General features: G+C 40.1%; 1 protein-coding gene across 1 annotated transcript in view; it reads left to right on the forward strand.

Moving 5' to 3' along the window:
- Positions 1 to 531: 531 nt before the first annotated feature.
- LOC108575902 (protein deltex-like) overlaps positions 532 to 22,632 on the forward strand; it is a gene marked incomplete at its 3' end in the record, with an annotated part of 226,682 nt that continues 204,581 nt past the window's right edge. Inside the window, exons 1-2 of the mRNA XM_017938835.1 lie at positions 532 to 551; positions 8,659 to 8,968. Of these exons, the coding sequence (XP_017794324.1) occupies positions 532 to 551; positions 8,659 to 8,968 (330 nt within the window). The remainder of the gene's footprint in view (positions 552 to 8,658; positions 8,969 to 22,632) is intronic.

Genomic DNA, 22,632 nt, shown 5'->3' on the forward strand with positions numbered 1-22,632 from the left:
TCAGTTTTTCTAAAAAGTATGCATAATATTATGCAATTCTCTTCTAACGATCAGATAACAAACTGTCATTCAAATTACCAATCAGTAATTTCACAAGATTAATAAAAATCAGGGAACTTCGAACTATTCACCGCTGTGCGCTGTTTTCTTCGAAAAAGCTCACAGAACATCATCTTAAATTTTCAAAAGTCAAAAGCAATCTTTCTGCAAAAAATCCTGCTCTCGTTTGTCCAGACCGGATAATCAGGTTACAACTTTCGAGGGAGACGATTGCTCGAGTGTCCTCGTGGCCGTCGAGGGTGAATCGGTTCGTTGTGCAATCGATCCTGATCAACGCCGTTCGTTTCTGAACAATCAGAGCCTGCAAGAACCCATCGAAGGTGCTCATGGTCCCGTCGTTTTTCCTCGAGGACTACCATCGTCTGATCACCCCTTCGAATTTCGATTCTTTCCCTCGTTCACTTCCGCTTTTCACCCCTTGCCATTTTCGAACAATCGCAATCTCGGTCTTGGGCAAACAGCTCGTGAAGTATGTGCTTGAAGAACGAATGGTAATATTGTTTTCCAGTGTTTCTCTTCTAGTTTCACCGTTTTCTGGTTATTTGGATTGATCGAGTCTTTAGAATAGCTAATTTATTTATTTTTTTTTAGGATTGAGAAATTACGAATTCTGATAAATTGCTATAATAGGAAATTTAATTTAAAATTCGAGAACAGTTTTACCATTTTATGGTTATTTGGATTGGTCGAGTCTTTAGAATAGTTAATTTATTTATTTTTTTTTAGGATTGAGAAATTACGAATTCTGATAAATTGCTATAATAGGAAATTTAATTTAAAATTCGAGAACAGTTTTACCATTTTGTGGTTATTTGGATTGGTCGAGTCTGGAGTACCTAATTTATTTATTTTTTTTATTAGGATTGAGAAATTACGAATTCTGATAAATTGCTATAATAGGAAATTTAATTTAAAATTCGAGAACAGTTTCACCATTTTGTGGTTATTTGGATTGGTCGAGTCTGGAATAGCTAATTTATTTATTTTTTTATTAAGATTGAGAAATTACGAATTCTGATAAATTGCTAAAATAGGAAATTTAATTTAAAATTCGAGAACAGTTTTACCATTTTATGGTTATTTGGATTGGTCGAGTCTGGAATAGCTAATTTATTTATTTTTTTATTAAGATTGAGAAATTACGAATTCTAATAAATTGCTAAAATAGGAAATTTCATTTAAAATTCGAGAACAGTTTCGCCATTTTGTGGTTATTTGGATTGGTCGAGTCTTCAAAATAGCTAATTTATTTATTTTTTTATTATGATTGAGAAATTACGAATTCTGATAAATTGCTATAATAGGAAATTTAATTTGAAATTCGAGAAACTATTTGTTAATTGTTGTATACAAAATAATTTACTTTCCTATGTTTTTCTTTTAGCCTGGCTGATTAGTAATGTCTTAGTAAAGTCTTAGCCTGTTAATTTTGGGGAAATTATGAATTCTGACAATTTCCAAAAACAGGAAATTCACGAATTGAATGTTCGAACGTGAGAATACCAAATTGTAGAACCTATTCGTTAATTATTGTATACAATATAATTTGTTTTCCGGTGTTCCTTTCCTTCTGTAAAAGTTTTGTGTAAACTTTTCTACGATGATTGGGAAATTGCGAATTCTGACAAATTCCACAAGTAGAAAATTCCCGAATCGGATGTTGAAACGTGAGAATGTCGAAATTCGTGGACTCATTTGTCAATTATATCGCACAAAATAATAGAAATATTCTGTTGGTGAGAAAGTAATGTAAATTTTGACGACGTAACAGTAAATCAATTTACTACAATATTACTGTTTCGTTTAATCAATTACACTACCGGCCAAATGTTTGGAATCACTGTGCATCGCAAGTTGCACAAAAATCCTCCCAAAAAGTTAACATTTATAATAATTTTTTAACGAGTTTTTTATTATTCAAATCAGTCGACATGGGGTTAAGTACTAGGGTGGATTGAAAAGTTCACAGCCTAGGTATGAAGGATTGCAGCTAAGTGCTTGTAATTTTTACTAAATAATATGTAATTAATTGTGTACTAATTTATACAGTTTCGTGTCTCTGTCGTCATTTTTCTCCCTTTTGGAGCTAGTGAAGTAGAGGTATTTGCAGTAGATGGAGTAGAGATGGAGAAAATTAGAAAACGAACAGCGATCCAATACCTGAAGATAAAGGACCTCGCTTCAAAGATCATTCAAGGACCTTGCAAAAATTATTCGAAATTCTTGCGAAAATCATTCAAGGTCCTTGCGGTGATGTCCTTTGTCACCATGTACTGGATCATTCCTCGCTTCTATTCGTCTCTTCTCCGTCGCTGTAAACACCCCTACTTCACCAGCTGTAAAAGAGAGCCACGAAATTTCGTACGTCGGTACACAAATGATCACAGATTACACCGTAAAAATTGCAAGCACCTAGGAGCAGTTCTTCCCACTTAGGCCGCGAACTTTTCAATCCGCCCTCGTACTATTGATATCCACAGCATGAATTTGAAATCGGTAAAGAATTGAGCAGTTCTTCCCACTTAGGCCGCAAACTTTTCAATCCGCCCTCGTACTATTGATATCCACAGCATGAATTTGAAATCGGTAAAGAATTAGTAGCAGATTCAATGTTAATATAAATCGGCAGGTGATTCCAAACTTTTGGCCGGTAGTATATGTAATGCCCGTTGCTTTCTACGATTCCATTCACGCGTGCTTACATTTTTTGCATTGAAATAATTTTGCAACGATGAGAAAAACGGAGGTTGAAAATGTGGACAGAGGAACGTGGAAGGATGACAAATGAAATTTACCAGAGAATTGAAAGTAGCAGGTAGTCACGCGGCTATTGACAAAGCGGAAATGCGTTTGGTGGGAAATTAAAGAAAAATCCCGTGGAAGAGATGGAGTTAAAAAGGGAGAAGGACAGAAAAAGTAGGAGGAAGTTAAGGAACAGTCGTGAGAAGTCTAAACCAAGGGAACTTCGTAACGTGAACGAAAGAGGAAATTAAAGTTATGAATTGTGAAACAAAGACGGTACAAACTAATTACAGAAGTGAAATTGAAGTTATCAAAGATTAGATAAATTCACGATATCATGATTTCCTGAGAAACCGACAATGTCTGTGTCGTTTCTGTTGTTTCAAATGCAACCTGATGATTTTTCAATTTCAATCCATACCTTAACCGTTTGAATACCAGAGGTTTTTCAAAAAACACGGTCGAAAAAAGCCGAACAGCGCAATAGCGCTTTCTGTATGGGATGCGAAAAGATCGAAGCGGCGCGATGGCGCTCCTTTTATTCTGTGTCGAAAAATGCTAAGCAGCGCGATAGCGTTTCTTTTATAATTTATTATTCCGACATGAAATCTGAAGAGCGCGAAAGCGGCGCGTGGGACTCAAACGGTTAAGAGTATTTCACTTCTTTCTTATCTACTTGTCGTAACGTAATGTTATCGGTATTGAAAATTCTCCCAGTTATTGCTACTATTGCACCTCATCTGTATGATTTTTTGGGCCATTTTGAGATGAAAATAGATAAATACTAAGTATTATTTAATAGATTTTTGCTTCACGAGAGAATTTTTGTCATCATATTCACAGTCAAATTAGATCAAGCAATTTATGTAAGATTTCTCGTTTGCATATTTTTCAAGGCAACCATATTTTCCTGGTACGCCAAAGCCGAGTGATATTAAGACATACTTAAGCTTGGGAATATGTACTTATTAAAGTAGGTGACTAGCAGGTGAATCTAGACAGTTGATAAGACTTATCTCTCGCTCTATTTGAATGATCCAAACACACGTGTTATTTGCGTGTTACTCGTCTCAACTACGGATAATAGCGTACAGATAGATTCGAATTATTGGAAACTTAAAATTCGTTATATTCGATCGTCTATTCCTCTGATTGTTGAAGATTTTTTAATAAATGATTTACGCAATACTGGAAATAATATTTTCCTGAGTTTCAAAATGTTTGAACCGACGTTATAGCGCACTCGCTACACTTTGAACACCGCAGATGGAACCAGTTTCATTGTAATGTTTATTTTAAATTCGTTGAGCAAGGTGATCTCGATATAGTTCGAATCATGATAGGAGTTCAGCGTCTAACTTGAACCTGACAATATTTTCACGACACTTTGAGTATTTCAGGAGGAAATTTAATATTCTTAGCAGAGTGTTGGATACTTAGTATGTTTATTTTACGCCTATTACGATATTTGAGTGCATATGCATGTGTTTTTCATTGTAGAATTCATTTTTGCATTTAAAAATGGAGAGCTGAATAGGTAGAATTCCTGAAGAAAGATAGTTCTCCACAAATTTTAAGTGCTATCTTTTGAAAATCGTATTTTTTAAGGTATAGTGTGCAAGATTTTTCAAAAACTACGCCACCGATTGACTTGAAAGTTTGCATCATCGACGTGTGTATTTGTATCTAGGGCATACATCACGAATTTCTCAAAATTTTGAAACGATTCAAATGAAAACTATATGACAAAATGTCAGATGTTTGCCTGAGAAACTCAGACTTTCACTTTAAATTGACATCATTTCGTCGCTTTTCAGTATTTTGCAAAATGGTTTATGCTCTCTGTGTATTATTACTAAATCAAACTCTACTTGAATCTTTCACGCGAGCTACACGAAGAACCGACAAAATTACTACCTTCGAGCACGCCTTAAAGTTTCAAATCGAGCGAAAATCATTTTCTTCGAAACAACAATTTTTAAAGACTTTCGAAAATGCCCTTTAAACCCCATCAGCCCACGATCAACTCTCACGACAGACCGAACGAAGCACACCGGACCGTCGAATCCCCTAAGCACTCTAATCAATACAAAACAGCAATCTCTGAAATCACGTCTCACTCGTATTATCCGCGAAAACAAAACCACCCTAACCAGTCCGATCACTACGTAACCACTGTCACCCACCATAGACGCATTCTCACACTCTTCAGAAAACACCCTTCCCAACTATCACTTCACTATGGTACCACTCGCCCAAAAACTTTCTCCTACCTGAAACAACCCTATCACCGAACACTGTACAAAACAAGAACAACCTCCTCTAAATCAAGCAACGAACAACAGCTGCTACCCCTCGCAAGCAAGGAATCACTCTAAACGAGTCAGCAGTCATCCAGCAAGTCCCCGCGCAAGCAGAGTCAGCGATCAAGATAGACCCAGTGTTAGGAAGAGAAAGAGAGAGAGAGAGTGAGTGAGAGAGAGGAGGGCTTGTTGACTGTGTGTAAAAAGGAGACGAAAGCGAGCGAAACAGGGTTAGTAAAGACGAACGCGGCACCGCGGGTGCTCGAACGGTCTCGAGCTCTACCACGGTAGGGTGTGCGTGGGGGTGGCGGGGTGTATATACGTGGACTGAAAGGGAGCAGGGGTGGGGATGAGGATCGCGAAGATGTGACGCAGGGTAGGAGCAGCGGTGAGCGGCGAACGGTGACGCGCGCAGACTCGACTCGGCTCGTGCGTTTCCGCCGGCGCTCGGCCGGTGGCTCGCTCCCGATTGGCGACGCTAGCTCCGCCGGGGTGTGAGGAGCAGGGGGTAGCGTTTGAAAGCCGCGTATACGCGGCGACACGACCCGGCCGCGGCCGACGGTGGCGGTGGAGGCCTACGCGGGCGCCGCGAGAGAGACGCTGCTCTCAGTTGTGTCAAGCTAGGCGATCGAGTAGGACGCTCTTTAATCGTTCCCGCCTCCGAGTTACTCTCTCACGTACACACACACACCTCCCACACACACACTCTCTCTCTCCTTCTCTCTTTCTCGTTCCGTTACTACGTGCGGCGAAGGTCCACCGCGACACCCAAGCCTCCGAATCCAACCGAAACACACACGCACACGTGCACACAGGACAGACACACACACGACACACACGCGCGCGTGCACGACCGATATATGTATATATATCTCTCTTATTCGTGCTGCTCATCATCACCTCCTATCTCTCTTCGCCTTGCTTAACGCGAGCCACAGAGAGATTATACATCCCTGCCACCGTTCTTGTTTTCCTACCGTACCGAGAAAATTCTCTACAACCGCCCTATATCTACTTCTTCTTCTTCGTCATTATCCTAACTCTCTCGAAAACGGTGTCCACCTGGTCCTCCACCGATCGCCCGCGGTCTCTGTCGTCCGGCTTTACACCGCAAAGCACTCTGTTTACGTGGCTGGGCACGCGCGCGTGCCAGAGTCCAGCTCCTCGCGCCAAAGGACCGCCACTCGTGTCTTTCCGCCGCCGGTCAGTGATAACGCTCGGCACGTGATTCGCCGTGGTGGGTGCACGAGACAACCAGAGAGAGAGAGAGAGAAAGAGAGAGAGAGAGAGAGAGAGTCTATCTGCCGCTACACCGCCTGCTATTACTACTGCTTTGGCCCCCCTCTTGGGAGAGAGTCCCCTTACGGGACTGCTGCAAGCACCGAGCCACGTCTGAGCCAGCTGTCACGGAGAGAGGCGCATGCATATGCACCGTCTCTTTGATCACAGTCTCCTCCCCCACTGTCTGACCGTGTGTGTGTGTCTGTGTGTGTCGAAGCAGTGAGGGAACCGGTCAGAGAAAGGAGGAAAGGAAGAAACGGAGTGAGAGAGAGGGAGCTGGCAAGCAAGTGTTGTTCAAGGTCGCCCTCTCGTCGTCAATCGACTCGCTAGCCGTACGCCCCGTTGTGCAATCGAAGAAGAGAAAGGGAGAAGGAATCTGGAGCAGGAGGATCAGCCGAAGGAAGAGAAACGCTAGGACACGCGAGGCCGGGGGATTCGCGAGGATCAATCTCGTGAGATCGTCGGATTTTTCGATATTTTCCCGATTTGGTTACCGCGGCGGGCCGCGATTATTCGTGTCCGGGGCTCTAAGTCAGCCGACAAGTCGTTCGAACGTCGGAGTGAGAGAGGGAGAGAGAACGAGAGAGAGAGAGAAAGTACGAACAGAAAAAAAGACAACACGACGATCTCCCAAATTTCCTGTTTTAAATACTACCGCAACTCTGCTCCACCACCCCACACCCCACCAAGCCACCTCACCGTGTACAATCGTTAAGCGTAAAAAAAAAAAAAACGAAATCGTTGTTCTCCTAAGTAAGTATTAGGATATTAAAGGTATTAAGTATATAAGGCGAAAAGAGTAGGTCGCGCGTGAATCATGAGCGACCGAACGCACTAAAAAAGAGAATCGCGTCAAGACAATCAAGCACAGTAGTAGTGGGTTGGGCATAAATCGTGAGGAATCAAGAGGGCGTGAAAAGAGGGAGAGGCGGGAAGCACGCGGCGGTCTTTCCCCTCCTCTTGCGGAAAGGAAAGAAAAAAGAAGTATATATATTAAACGAGAAAGGGTAAAAAAAAAAAACAAAAATAAAAAAATAAAAAATCGTAAGGTTAAAAACACGCTCTTATATTATCGTCTACATAGATATATGTATATATATATATATATATACATACGATATATATTATATATATTTACACTTATATACATACGTTTATATGTATACACCCTTCGCACATATCCGATCGTTGGGCCGAGCCAGCTGATACGAATCGGTGACAGGAGCAAGGCCCGACCGTCTCTTCCCTGTCTGCCCCGATTTCCGGGGGCGTTCTCTGTCAATCTTCGTGACAATCATTTTTCACGTAGTTCTCTTAGCGTTTTACTACTACTACTACTACAACAACTACAAACTTCGACTCGACTAAGCGAGAGTCTCCTTTTTTGAAGGAAAACAAAGGAAAAGAGCAAAAAAAAAAGCGAGTAACAAAGAGGAAAATAATCCGAATCCTACACTCGGAGAAGAGAACAATCACTAATCCACGTACCTACGACGTTTCAATTAACGTGCGAGCGAGCCGAGTCGAGAGTCTTCTCTCACTCGCCTGTAATAGCGTGTGGTGTACCCTGTGTCCCCTATTTTTACCTCTTGCACTCTCGTGCCCCCGTAACCCTCCCCATCACTCTCGTGATCTAACCTGAGAAAACCTGTCTGAAAAAAAACTCGCTCACACACTTTGACAATCATCTTTGTATATCGCGGAGCTGTAGGGTAAAACTAACCGGTGTCTATATCCGCGCAACTTCAACGCTTGAAACGCGTCTTCAGCGGCCACCTTGGGTGTGTGTGTATGTCCGCTGTGTGTAGAGTAAGGATCTTAAACCTCGACAATCGTCGTTGTAATCTAGCGTGCAGCGCGCGCTCGTTAGCTTGTAAGGTGTAACAAACTTAACATCTCTCTCTCTCTCTCCCCCTTCCCCTTTCTCTCTCTCTCGCTCGCTGTCTCTGTGTGTATCGTTCGAACGACAATTCGATCAAGAGAACGAAATTCGATCAAGCGTTCGCGTGGTAATCGGAGAAACAGAGAGGCAGAAGATAGTCGCGCGTCGGCCTCGCGGTCGGCGAGCAACAGGGGGAACGACAATCAGGCAAACTGTGGTGGCCATCGTGCGAGTTAAGCCGACCGAGCAGGACGGAAGCTCGCCATCATCAGCCGGCCTTGGAACGTGGCTGGGCCGGTCAGGAACGCGGCGGCAGGTTCTTTTGGAGGCTGCACTCGTTGGCCGCGACAGCAGGCGGCCGCGGCCTCTTCGTACCCTCGGCTGCAGCAGGCGGCAAGTGCTGGCTAGCGGAGACGATCGCCGCGGACGAGGCACGTTCCTCCATCACCACGTATTTTCATTCGTACCCGTTTGTCCCGGGTGGTGCGACCTCTTCGCCGGCCAGCAGGCGTGTAACATAGGCTGCAGTTGTACCTGTACGAACATCGCCAATTGCAATCCGCACCACCATCAACACCATCACCATCAGCACCAACATCAGCAGCATCATCATCAGCAGCAACAGCAGCAGCATCATCATCGGCCACTCGCCACGACAACGGTCCTCCTGCAACCCGTCGAGCACATCAAAGACACCATGGTGAGTGTCAGATTGATTCTGGGGGTTCTTTGTAATGCACCAGCATGACTTATGTCGGTGGTGTGTGTATATACGGGGTGTTCACGCATTTCTGGGTAGTGTGAGAAGAAGATGCTTGAAATGCAGAAATTACAAAAATATTATCTTTTACGCGAGTAATCGGGGTCACTTTAATTTTTTTAAACGACACTGTATAACTTTTCACAGGTAGAGTACTGTAGGCGACGTTGAGGTAAATTCGGCGATGTGCAATGTCGGTACATTCGTAGGGCAACTTGTGGAGAAACATATTTTTAATGTAACAGGAGTGCTTATGAACGGTTATTTGGACGAACTCAATACGTCAAAGCAATCAAACGTGTATACTGATTCTTATGAGTGTATGCATTGCGGTCTTCAGATGTTCCATCTGTCAGAACGTCAATTCGTCCGAATAACGCATCCACTGTAACCACAGTCTTATGTGTTCGTAAGGACTACTATTACGTTAAAAATGTTTTTCTCAACAAGTTGTTGAACGAATGCGCCGATATTGTACATTCATTCGTCTCAATGTCGCCTACAATACAACGTAGAAAAAGTTGTACAGTGTTATTTAAAGAAATGAAAGTGACCCAAATTATTTGTGAAAAGAATAGTGTATTTGTGCAATTTTTATTTTTGTTACTTGTTGACGATCGAGCATCTTTTTCTCATACTACCAGAAGTGCCTGAAAAATCGTGGCAACTGTTACGCTGAACACCCTGTATACAGTGGGTGACCAAATTATTTTGGTCCGATGGAAAAATTACGTACTTTATGCTTCCGGTGGTATTATCACTTCGGTAATAGGAAAATATAGATAGACAATTTGATTACATTTTGACAGATAAGTAGGTTTAACCGAATAATGGAAAACTTAATTCTATACACCTAGAAAATAATAAAAAAAAAAGAAATTACTCATTTTTGGTACATGAAGTTGAAGGAAATGTGAAATTAGTATCGAAATTTGATTTTCTCGAAAATGAATTACGTTCTATATTTGCGACTTACTTTTAGGCGAGTAATCGCCTCCTAAGCACTCTAAATAATCGCAAACTCATTTCTACACGCCTAGGAAACGATTTCGTTAAAAAATGGAATTAGTCATTTTCGACACGTCAAGTTAAAAAAAGTGATATTCGAGAAAGATCTTCCATGTAACGACTTCCACGATAGAATTTCAAGAATAAGCTCTTCAAAAATCTACTCTTTCGGTAGATGTCATCTTCGGTAATTAATCACTCAATTCAGGTACAAAACTAACAGCTTTTGACGAAGCGTGTCTTTCTTAAAAGAGGTAGACTTCGTTCATTTCTGCGGAACTGCAGTAAAATTCCCGTACCCATTTGTACCTAATTACATCGTCTGTTCCCTCAAAGAAGCCCAGAACAACAAGTTCAGCAATAAATCAGTATCAAATCTGTAACGCCATTGGCACCTGTCGTATCGTTTCCAGAACCAGAAGCAACTTAATTCAGCAACGATTGGAACTCGATTGGCGTGTCGATTTTCATTTCTAATTGCACGAAAATCTCCGCTCGCGAGTATCGAAATAATTCTATTTCCCTGTCGAACCACGTAACGCTGACTCATCGTCAGGAATCCTCCGTAAAACCAATTACTCTGTGCTCCAAACAAATCCCTGGACAATCTTTCCGGTCAACAGGCGTCCACTTCGTCCTATCGCAGGCCATAATTTCCAGTGTTCCTTGAGTGGATACGTGTTCGATCGTCTGGCGCGAGAATTTCACGGGAATCGACTCGACGGATGGAGTTTCCACGCGGAGTTGCAACTTTCGAGCGGCGGTTTGGTCCCGAGACGCGTCTTCCAGGTGCAAACCTCGCGTTAATATCGTTCCCCGTCGCATAAATTAGCAGCGGTTTCCCCGGATGTCCATTTGTCCGCCGCCACAAAGCACCAAGCAGCTTTTACGACGCGATTCTCCCCCGACGACGGTCAAATGGTTAACCATTCCATTCGACGATTGCTCATATTCGAACGACAGGCTCGAGGAATTGCGGAACTGGTGCTGTTGCGTGGCTGAAGATCGATTCGTAACGTTGCCGTTGGGTTTTCGCGTATTTGCCATTGGAGTATTGGGTCGTTGGATGTTAGTTCGTGGTGTCGTGTACTCGCGTCGGTTTGCGTTCTGTTGCAGACTTGGATCACGAGAGAAAAAAAATTCGGATAATTTTTAACGAGGCCTGAAGCGGTCACGGAGTACTTTATCTCGAACGTTATGGTACATATAAAAAACTAGGTTGATCGTACAGTGCTTGGACTGATTGAATACCTGGTTGCTTGTTGGTTGGCGTTCGGAACAAGACTGGTTCGAAATTCGGAAGAGGACATGCATCTAAGTTACCGAAGGCGGAGTTCAATTTGGGAGGTGAAAAAATGGGAGAATATAGAAAATCGATTATTGGTCGTAGGGTGTTTCTTAAGTAGATGGAGAGAGGGTAAAAGTGGTGGTAGAAGGATGAGGTGTCTGCGGATTGGGAAATTCCGGAAAAAAAGGAGATCGGACATGAAAGAAGGAAAGTACTACCTTAATAATTAGGAAGTCGGAAGAATAGATCGTAAAAACGAGTCTTGAAAACGCCGTTCGTTTGTGATTTTACCGAGAGTACGCGTCTCTAACCGTCTCGGCTAATCCTATGGGCCGCGGGATCCTTCAGGTCTGTTTTACAACTGCCTTGAAATTTTAAACTAAAGAAAAGAAAATGTTCGGTACGGAACACGTGGTGTCGTCGTGTTTCTGAGGAACACTTGGGAGTAGTACTTGTTGAATTGATTAGGATGGCGTGTCAAGGTGATTGCAGTTGTTCGTGCAATTGTAACGTATGAAAGTATGCAAGACACGTGAGAGTAACTTAAGTAAAACGAACTTCAATCTGATTCTTAAGATATTGTTCGATTAATTAACGCTTACTTTACAATCACACTTAGCCCTTTCATTACTATTGGCGCCTGTAGGCGTTTTGAAAATTTGCTCGAATTAGTAGCCTTTTGACGCACTTCCGGCTTAATTTTATTCTTTAAGCGCTTCAACTTGAACCCTTCGACAGTCAAATAAAATTATGAATTACGGTAAAAAAAACTTATATTTCACACGTATCTTTTTAATAATTAACGTCAGGTGTGATTATTTTTAAGAGAAGGGATACACAACCCTACGTCGTACTTATGACAATAACATCTCGTCCCTTTTTAACTTTCCTCCTAAGAGTCTCCCTTGAGTGAAAGAGTTAAATATTTGACACTTTGCCCGAATCTCGCACGGGATAAACGGTCGAAGGGTTAATTTAACGAATCGAGCTTTAAAACGGTACAGCCGAAATAGGAAATTTTGCAGCGGTGGTTAAAAGTTTTATCAGTTACCCAAGTTCGGCGTTAAAATCTGTCGTAGCGAAAGCATAAATCCTTTTGTTTATACAAACACTAATACCCTAACGTTTTTTCTCATCGACGGTTATTATTTAAATGGCAGTAACTTGAAACTTTCATCGTTTTCCCCATTTCTAAATATTAAGTCACCCTGAAAGTTCCCGCGGTTTTAAGCCGTTCATTGTGAAAAAAGCATAATGAAATGAAACATTTTTAGCTCAAATAATTTCTATAATGTTCGACACACTTTTGCCAACGTATCGCGAGAGCATTAATTCCGCGTATATAAAATCCCAGCCTCCAAGAGAAAAAGAAACTGCTGAAAGACTAAATCGTTTTTGTGCAAGGAAATTGTCAAGTGAGCGGAAAATGTGAAAATCGGGGGAATTCGGTGTAAACTAGGATTGAATCAGAGAGGATACCTTTGAATCTTTCTTTCTCTCAGAGATTCGGGTTTTTATGCATTCATTACGAATTCATTGGCAAAAGTGTGTCGAAATTGATCGAAATTGATCAAATTGACGCGTGAACGAAACCGCATATTTTCTTTAAAAAGCAGGTTATTTTATTTAAAAACAACGTATACACTATTAACTTCTAAATAAATGATAATACGAGCAATATATTTATATCAAATTTATAATAAGCATAAGTGTCTAGGAGAGAAATGTAAACGGTTTCTGTAATTGTCCAAGTGAAATTCGAAATGCGTCAAAATGACGCGTCCCGTAAACCTAGTGTTAATTTCAATGTAGTTACGTTTCTTAACCCCTTAACCTACGATTTCTTTTCTGACTACGCATCTAAGCGTCAGCCATTTAATGCTTTACTACTGTATCAGGTAACGAAAGCTAATTTGTCACAGATTAATAACACTTAGTAATCCTCAGTGTTACAAATTGAAACGTAAGTTAGGACTACGATTAATATAACCATTTTTCTCACATCTTGTCTAAAATTTCTGTCAGGAGACTGAAAAAAAAAACCTGAATTCTACCAAAAAAAAAAAAAAAGAAAAAAACCAACAAACAATACATCCTTTATATATTGAAATGTCATAGTAAGGCGAAAAAAATGGATCTTTTTTTCCCCTTGACTCTTCAATTCATTCGACGAATTCGTTTCACCAGCTCAACGTCTCCGTACACCACGCTCTCTAGGGCTTCGAGCATTGGTTCCTTTCCGAACGAGTCGATAAGAGACACGTATAAATTTCGAATACGATTCCACAGGCAACTTTGGCGCGACGAAATCGCGCGCGGGCGCGTAAATCTTGCCGGCAACGGTGCATTGAAACGGGCTGTCAAGAGGCAACGACCGTTCCCCTAGCTCCTCGAGCGTGACGTAAGCTCCATTCGTCGCGAGGCTCGCGAAAAAATCCCGAGACGCGACGATTCCGCGAGCTTTCGACGCGGCGGGCTCGCGGCGGAACACGGTTTCCCTTCTTCCCTCTGCCCTACACCCCTTTCTCACGGCGAGAGGCGTTGTGAAATGCTTTCACCGTGTCGATTCTCTCGCCTTTCGAGGATTTTTTTAAGAAAATCTGCACCGACGTGTGTTCGGTGAAAAGATCAGAATTCGAGTTCTCTTTCCTTGAACTTTTAAGCTTGTATAGAAAATTAACCCCTTGCCGTGTAATAAACTCGCGCCACAGATTTTGGCGAAGGTCTGATAGAAACAGTTACGTCGGTAAGAAAAATTAGTTTTTAATTCTAATTTTCGGTTTAATTTGTAAAACTGAAGATTGCCAAATTTATCAGCTTTTCTTACTTAACCCTAGCATTCCTAGGGGGTGGGGGTCCTAACCTTAAATTAGGACTATTTCTCTTGTGTTAAAAATTCTCAAAAAATTATTTATTGTCGTGTCCACGTTTAAGTTCGATATTCAGAAATCCCCGTTGCTATATGTAAATGATACATTATAAGAAAAAGAAAACTGACTACGCGTCGCAATACGGCGACGATCGCGTGAAGCGGACCCCGACGCTCATCTTATCTCCATAGAGTAACAAATAATCACAGAACTAATTGGGAAGGAACGATGTATGTATAAGAAAAAGAAAACTGACTACGCGTCGCAATACGGCGACGATCGCGTGAAGCGGACCCCAACGCTCATCTTATCTCCATAGAGTAACAAATAATCACAGAACTAATTGGGAAGGAACGATGTATAACTCTTTATAACTATTTGTTATGATGTGCTCGTGGTAGTCGCAACCAACTTTCGAGCTTTGTCGAATTTAGCACGTGGTGTGCCGACTAAATAGGTTCGTCTTCGAAGGACCACCTCCGTGATTAGGAGGACAAAACAACTATTGCTAATGGTCTAAACTTCTAAAAGGAGCGACTCTTGGAGTGGTCAGATGACTTCTGTCGTTCCCTTCCGCGAAAGGTCCCACGACACCTCCGTGCGCGGACGCATCGCGGGGGTAAGGCCTCAATTCCTGAAAGAAATGTTTACAATCCAACATCCTCAAAAAAAAAAAAAAAAAGAAAGCTAGCAAGCCAAAATACTCAAAAAGTTCGCCACAACCAGAGTAAATCTCCATCAGCACTTATTAGGCTATTAACACTTTACCGACCGGAGGCGGTTGAACATTCGACGCACTTTCGACCGGTCACTCGGCCACAGAACACCGGCTCTGTTTAGACTCTAGGCTACTGCGCGGGAATATACGCGCTTTTCCTTATACCTGCAGAAATGTTAAATCAGACTTTGACTTGTTAATAGGTTATCGGTCGGTAAGCGTTGGCGACAAAAAGCCGATTAATAGGCTACCGGTCGGTAAGCGTTGGCGACAAAAAGCCGATTAATAGGCTACCGGTCGGTAAAGTGTTAAAATAAAATTCCATTGTAGAACTTAGTCATACCAACTTCGATATTCTCATTAGTCCGTTACAATAAAATTCTAATTCCCCCAAAAATGTTTGCAATCCAGCATCCCCCAAAAAAAGGAAGTTAGTAGACCAAAATACTTAAAAGAATCGCCACAACTAGAGCAAACCTCCATCAACACTTATCAGGCTGTTAAAATGAAATTCTAATACTCCTGAAAAAATTCTCCTCAATCCTAAAATCCTAAAAAAAAGGAAAAAATTATGTAATCCAATCTTCCCTAATCCACCGATCAAAAAACCCGGCAAGCCAAGATAAAGAAAAATTACGCGAAAAAGCCAGAGGAAAAAATCGCCATAACCAGAGGAAACCTCTTCGCAACACTTCCTTCCCTCGTCCGTAAGATCCTCGCGGAGGCGCGATCGAGCAGAAAGCCCGAGTTTGCTCAGGATTCTCGATCAGCGTCCTCTCAACACCTGTCGATCGAGAGGGGATTAAAGAGGATGCCACGTCTTCGTTGAACTGGCAAGCCTTGGTAAACAGAAAGAGAGGGTGAAAAACAGAGGGATAGGCCGTGGTTAGAGATTGGCGGGGTGGGGGGCAAGATCGGGGGTTCCCAGCCACGAGACTCGCCCCTGTTTACACAGCAAACGCGTCTGGGTGATTCATCGTGCGGCTAAATCTGTTCCTGATTCAGTGGCTGCCAGGCCCGGCTCGTTACTGGGAACCTCGTTAGCCTAAGCTTTGTCCCCGAGCTTTCTTCTGCAGCTTTCTGCGAAACCAGATGTCCCCACTTGGGGTTACAAGGTTTATAGCGAACTTGGAGATTGGCGGAGAGTCTGCTTCGGGTATAATTGCTGGATTTTTCGGCAATTTTAGGGAAGCTGAAGGGATCGACGAAGTTCGGCTACGTGATTGGAATCAATTTTTCAAAAGACTTTCAAAGGTGTAAGACGTATTATTATGGGCATAAAGTGTTCCAGCTTTTCGTAAGCATTGCAGCTCACTTCGTCGAGGTTCGAATAACGTACTAACAATGGATTTTAATAATAGATTTTGATTTTCTTGTGGGAGAAGTTTCAGATAACCCCTTGACTTATGATATCATTTTTACTAACTATGCAAGCAAGCGTCAGCTATGCTGTGACTAATTGCATTTGGTAATTCTTGGTTTTGTAAATTAAAACGAAAGGTAGAATTAAAATTAATCTTTGGTGTTGATATAATTGTTTTCGTCGCATCGTGACCAGAATCTGTGCCATCTCGTTGTTACAAGGCAAGGGGTTAAGTGCTTCAATGGGAGGGATAAATCAACTTTTTTGGGGGGGATGCAATGGTACAAAGTAACATTGTACACTTATGAGCAAAATAAATGAAAATGTAGGAACTACAGAAGTGTGGATATGAAGTGATTTATTTTCTGTAGAGCTGTGTCTGTGGGAGAATCTTCTTTTCTTGTGTCTTTTCTTCTTCTTCTTTTTTTTTAGCTGCGGTTAATTGCAACAATGGAAGGGATAGATATTTTTGCGTAGGTGCAATGTTATCATAGTAAGACATAATGGTACACTAATAAACAAAGAAAATAAATTGAAGGTAATATAAAAATGTGGATACGTTACTTTCAAGTCACATGATATTACAAAAGGATGAAACCCACTTGCCCTACATTTTCCCAGGAATTCATTTGAGTATGTGGCTGGAATTAATTTTTGCAAGAATTTTTCTCTTGTGAGAAAAGAAACTGTGATTGGCTAGAGTTCTCATTCTTATAGGGGCAATAAATAAACAAATTTTCTATGAATTTCCAACGGCACAATATTAATATAATAATAATAACGCAAAATAAAGGCAATAATTGCAATAAACGAACTTTCTATGAATTTCCAACGGCTCAATATTAATACAATAATAATAATGCAAAATAAGATCTAAAAATGGCAGAAATAAGATTTCTAATCAAAAGTGATCAAAAGTGATAACAGATGTGAAATGAAATTTTGGCTTAGAGGTTCAAGCTATAAAAAGCCTACAAGACTTCTATTCGTTATCCAATAACGGTCTTTTGAAAGTATCAAAAGAAAAATATATTCAAACACGACAGAAGTAGTATCCTCTGCTGTCAAACAGCAATGTTTGTCCATTATCCTACTTGAAACGTAGCTGAGATGACTCAACCATTTCGTGCAACAGAATGTAGTACACGATTCTCATTGTTGAATATCTCGTAAACTATTTACTGCTCGCATAAACTGTCAAACAGAGAGATTCTCCACGTATGCGCGAAGCTTCATTCAAATCGGTACAAAAGCACTTCGCGCAGACTCCCAATTGGAATAGCAGAGCTAAGTGTGTGTCTATCTAACCACCTGTTTCATGTGACAAATTCACATGGAAAATTGCACCGAGAAGATCGAGAAATGATCCGTCGCTATTTTACCTGCTTAACTGTCGCCTAAATTGCCTTTCAAGATCGTTGTTATTGCAAACGGTAACAGTGCTTTGTACTTTCGACGGATCTTCTCTGAAGATAAATATGTACCTACTTGTCGTCAATAATAGTAAAATAACACGATGACAATGCTTGCAATTTTTAGATTTTAATCCAAAGAATGAAACACTGTAAATTTTGATGTTTTAAAAAAAGCGTGAAAAATCCATCTTTCTGAGTAAAAATACTCGTAGATCGCGAATAATAACAGAAGAACGTTAACAGTAGTAGGCAATCTGATATTATTTATTATAGATGGGATGAAATTAATGTACAAATAGAGTACAATGTTTTGTGCAATTTGTGCAAATATTTGAATATATTTTGTGCAAAAATCGCGATTGAAATATATAAATGTTACGAGAGTGTATTCGTAAAAGTTTCTCCAGAGGATTTTTAAAAGATGAAGTACGTTCTATCAAGAGAACTAATGTATTGCAATATGAATTTGTAATACTCCACGAGAAACAGAAAATTTGAATTACGCTGACACAGTGTACCTTTAGCATAAAAATTCATTTCCTCTAGGAATTGCGGGCAAGAGATAATGTTATTAATGAGTTTAAAGAGGAAAAGTAAATCACAGTGGGTTTGTATATCATTAGGCTGCTGATATTTATGCAATTATAACATATAAACGTATGCAAAATACACGAGAGTAATGTTAGATTCTCTTGAGATAATCCATAGATAAATGTACTGTAATACAGCAAGTAAGATAAGGAATAGAATGGGTGAGAGGAATAAGAAAAGGGTTTTACGATTTTTGTATAATATATCTGTTTATTTATTAAAATTGTCGCTTGAGAATTATTGCTTAACTTCCTTATAGGAAGTTTTCCGTTTGGATCAAATCGTTTCCTCAAATTATTTTACAAAATAACATAACAGTAATTTATCCCAACATAAATTATTTTATAAGAAATATTATGATAATATTCCTGAAATTATTACCTTCTCTGAAAATATTCTGACAATACATTCTCTCATCCTGGTCAATCTCGTTCTCCATCTAATTCCACAATTAAATCCAAAATCCCAAATTTCTCAAATTATTTTAGAAGATAAGATTTCCATAAAACTGAAGAAATATTATAATAATATTCCTGAAATTATTACCTTCTTTGATAATATTCTGACAATACACATTCTCTCATTCTCCATCTAATCCCACAATTAAATCCAAAATCCCAAATTTCTCAAATTATTTTAGAAGATAAGATTTCCATAAAACTGAAGAAATATTATAATAATATTCCTGAAATTATTACCTTCTTTGAAAATATTCTGTCAATACATTCTCTCATCCTGGTCAATCTCGTTCTCCATCTAATTCCACAATTAAATCCAAAATCCCAAATTTCTCAAATTATTTTAGAAGATAAGATTTCCATAAAACTGAAGAAATATTATGATAATATTCCTGAAATTATTACCTTCTTTGACAATATTCTGACAATACACATTCTCTCATTCTCCATCTAATCCCACAATTAAATCCAAAATCCTCAAATTATTTTATAAGATAAGATTTCCATAAAACTGAAGAAATATTATGATAATATTCCTGAAATTATTACCTTCTTTGACAATATTCTGACAATACACATTCTCTCATTCTCCATCTAATCCCACAATTAAATCCAAAATCACACACACTCTCTCTCTCTCTCTCTTCCACTTCCTCACATTCTTCCAACACACTTCGCCGCAAGCACCAAACACTTGAGCCGCACCGTATCCCCCCAAGCACCTCCAATCCCTCAATCAGCCAGCCATTTCCCATTCCAACGAGCCTCCATCGCTCATCCCAACGAGGCAATACGATTTCCCAGGCATAGAATCATCCTTATCATTCATCCTTAGCGATAGTCCAACATTCGTCAAAATTATTACCTTCTTTGAAAATATTCTGACAATACATTCTCTCATCCTGGTCAATCTCATTCTCCATCTAATCCCACAATTAAATCCAAAATCACACACACTCTCTCTCTCTCTCTCTTCCACTTCCTCACATTCTTCCAACACACTTCGCCGCAAGCACCAAACACTTGAGCCGCACCGTATCCCCCCAAGCACCTCCAATCCCTCAATCAGCCAGCCATTTCCCATTCCAACGAGCCTCCATCGCTCATCCCAACGAGGCAATACGATTTCCCAGGCATAGAATCATCCTTATCATTCATCCTTAGCGATAGTCCAACATTCGTCACCGACAACGTGTTCGATTGATCGCTAAATCGTTTCTCCCTTGCTCGCAACGATACTAAATCACGAGTAATTAAGCTAAGTGGATGGTGCAGAAGATATAGGAGCTGGGGTTCCTCTTCGTTCGCCGATAAAGTAAGCGAAAGACGAGCATCTGTTCCACCGTTTTTCTAACAGCTCGAAGAAAACGTTCGAGAAACTCTGTCTTAAAGGCTTGTCCCTTCTGTGTGCTGGCTAATTAGCAGTTCGACGTTAGGGTATCGAACGATCTATCTTGTTGGGGATTTAGTTTGATCTCTCTGGATGTTGTGATTTCAATTTTGTTCGCACTGCGTGTATTACAAGACACAGAACTTTAGGTGGATGATTCGAGGATTTCTTCTGATCTTGATAGTTAACCCTCGGAAGACGAATGCAGGGTCATTTTAACCCATAGCAGAATTTCTATTTTACACGGGCTTCGGGACAGAATTGGGTATATTTTACATTTTTCTTGTTTATTTACATTTAATACGTAAAATATGTGTGTTTTCTAATCTGAGCCGCCTGACTTTATCGCTGTTGACTCAAAATGACCCTGCGTTCGTCGTACGAGGGTTGATTGAATCGACGAAATCGGGAAAAAAATTCGTTGCAAGTGGAATAGCTCCGTTGAATTCTTCAAGTTAAAAACTGAAAGTCAATTAACACGTTCCGCGCCACGTGTACCATAAACCTCGTTCCTCGGCAAGAATTCTTGTATATTTTCGATATCAATAAAGTTATTCGTTTGTTATATAGTCCATTTTGTAGTTTCAATATTTACTTTGCGAATAAATAAATTCGGAGCTCGAAAAATCTCAAAAATATATAATTGCTACATATTTACCAAACTGGTAATGACACTTGCTCGCAAACGGCTTGGCACGGAACGTGTTAAAGAGCTTATCCTTTTTCCAGCAAAGTCTTCGAGAATGGTTGTTATTTTCGTCGAAAAGTGGCAAGTGTATTGACAGAAACGCGAACATTTCGAGAACGAAGTGAACGTATGCTCGAATAATTAACCGGCTCGTAGGATTTTTCACGCGATTCGTGGCGCGGAAGTTGCAGACGTCACGGTTCTTGAGCACGAGGAGGAAGAACAAGTTGCCAAGGAGTTCGCGTCCATTTTCATTTTCAACGTGTCAGCGAGCTCCTTCGGCGAATTCGTTAACAATTCAGCGTAGGAACGAATGAACAAGAAAATGTAGAAAATCTGACGAATATGATAAACAGGTGTTTCATTTTGCTTTTTTTAATTTAAGATCGTTTAAGAAAACAGGAAGGAAAAGTGAATTTTTGAGAGATTTCAATGCTAAAATATATTCTAACACAGAGGATTGTTCTTTAGGAAAATTATGTTCTTTTTTCTTTCTGTATTTCATGATGAATATATTTTGATGTGTAGAGAAGATGAAAATCTCATTTTTGACTGTTCATATGAAAAATATTTCAGTTTCAGTGAAAAATAACAGTACACAATAGTAGTACAGTGAATTAGTTTAATTGTACATAGTGATTTATTTACACATATTAACTGAGAAACTTAAAAATTTCGTTCTTTTCTTAGAATTTAATTTGAACATTTTTGGAGATTTCAATGCTTGGATATGCAATATCACACCAAAGAGAATTTCTAATTTTCTGCTTCTTTGTATTCAATTTTATCAGAAAATTACGATTCACATTTCAACCTAGAGATTTCTCGAATAAGTTAAAAATTCTCGTGTAGGATACTTCGGTGGCAAAAAGAGAGGCTAGAAATCTTCTTCCCTGCACTTCGATCTTATAAAATGTTCTTCCTGCACTAACTCCCAATTCTTCTTCATTTCTTCGTTTATTGTCATCTTCAGTTATTTTCGATGTTGGGAAAGGGTCGATTCGAATCCTCCCTTCGAAAGGGGCGAGCTTCTAAGACAAAAATTTCAAGAACCACTCGAGATAAGCTGGCCAGGAAACGGAGCGAAAGCTTTCCTAGCAATTTTCAGCGCAAGAACATTGCTCTTGCGTTATTCATGCGGACCCAAAGTAGCGTTCTTAAGAAGCATCTCTTGGATGACGTGCTGCTTCGCGAATTTTCTTGCAGCGATCGAGAATATCTTGAAATCTGAATATTCAAAGATGAACCACGCGACAGGATAATGAGGAAATCCAACGAAGCTGCAACCTTTTTGCTTTAATCTGAGATTAAAGGAAAACAAGCCATTAGAAATTTTTAGAATTATTCTAATATGACACGATATTGAAGTATTTTATTATTTATTTGCTTATTTATACGGGAAATGGCCCATTATTATAATACACTGTAATAGTGACATGGTGAGGCAGGAATTTATATAAAACAAATATAACTAAAAATTAAGTTGATTGGTGTAGTTGAAGTCATTTAAGTGGCAAGCTAAGCAGTAATCGTTCGATAACTAGATCGATGCGTGAGATGGCATTATTAACATTAATAATCATTCGGTTGATACCAGTACGGTATCCTAATACTGTGGTGTGGTATTGAACACGGAGACATTTAAACAAAATTTTTCAAGAAGGGAAGGACAGTGTTTGTTACCGTGATTGTTCAGCGGGCACGTAATATTTATGTGTTTTATTTTAAACTATACTCGATACGCTTCAAGCGGTAAATTAATAGCAGCTTGAATATTTGGGGGTTTGATGCAAGATATACTACAGTTACCCTTTC

This window comes from Habropoda laboriosa, unplaced genomic scaffold (genome assembly GCF_001263275.1).
Source record: "Habropoda laboriosa isolate 0110345459 unplaced genomic scaffold, ASM126327v1 scaffold314, whole genome shotgun sequence".
Taxonomy (NCBI): Eukaryota; Metazoa; Arthropoda; class Insecta; order Hymenoptera; family Apidae; genus Habropoda; species Habropoda laboriosa.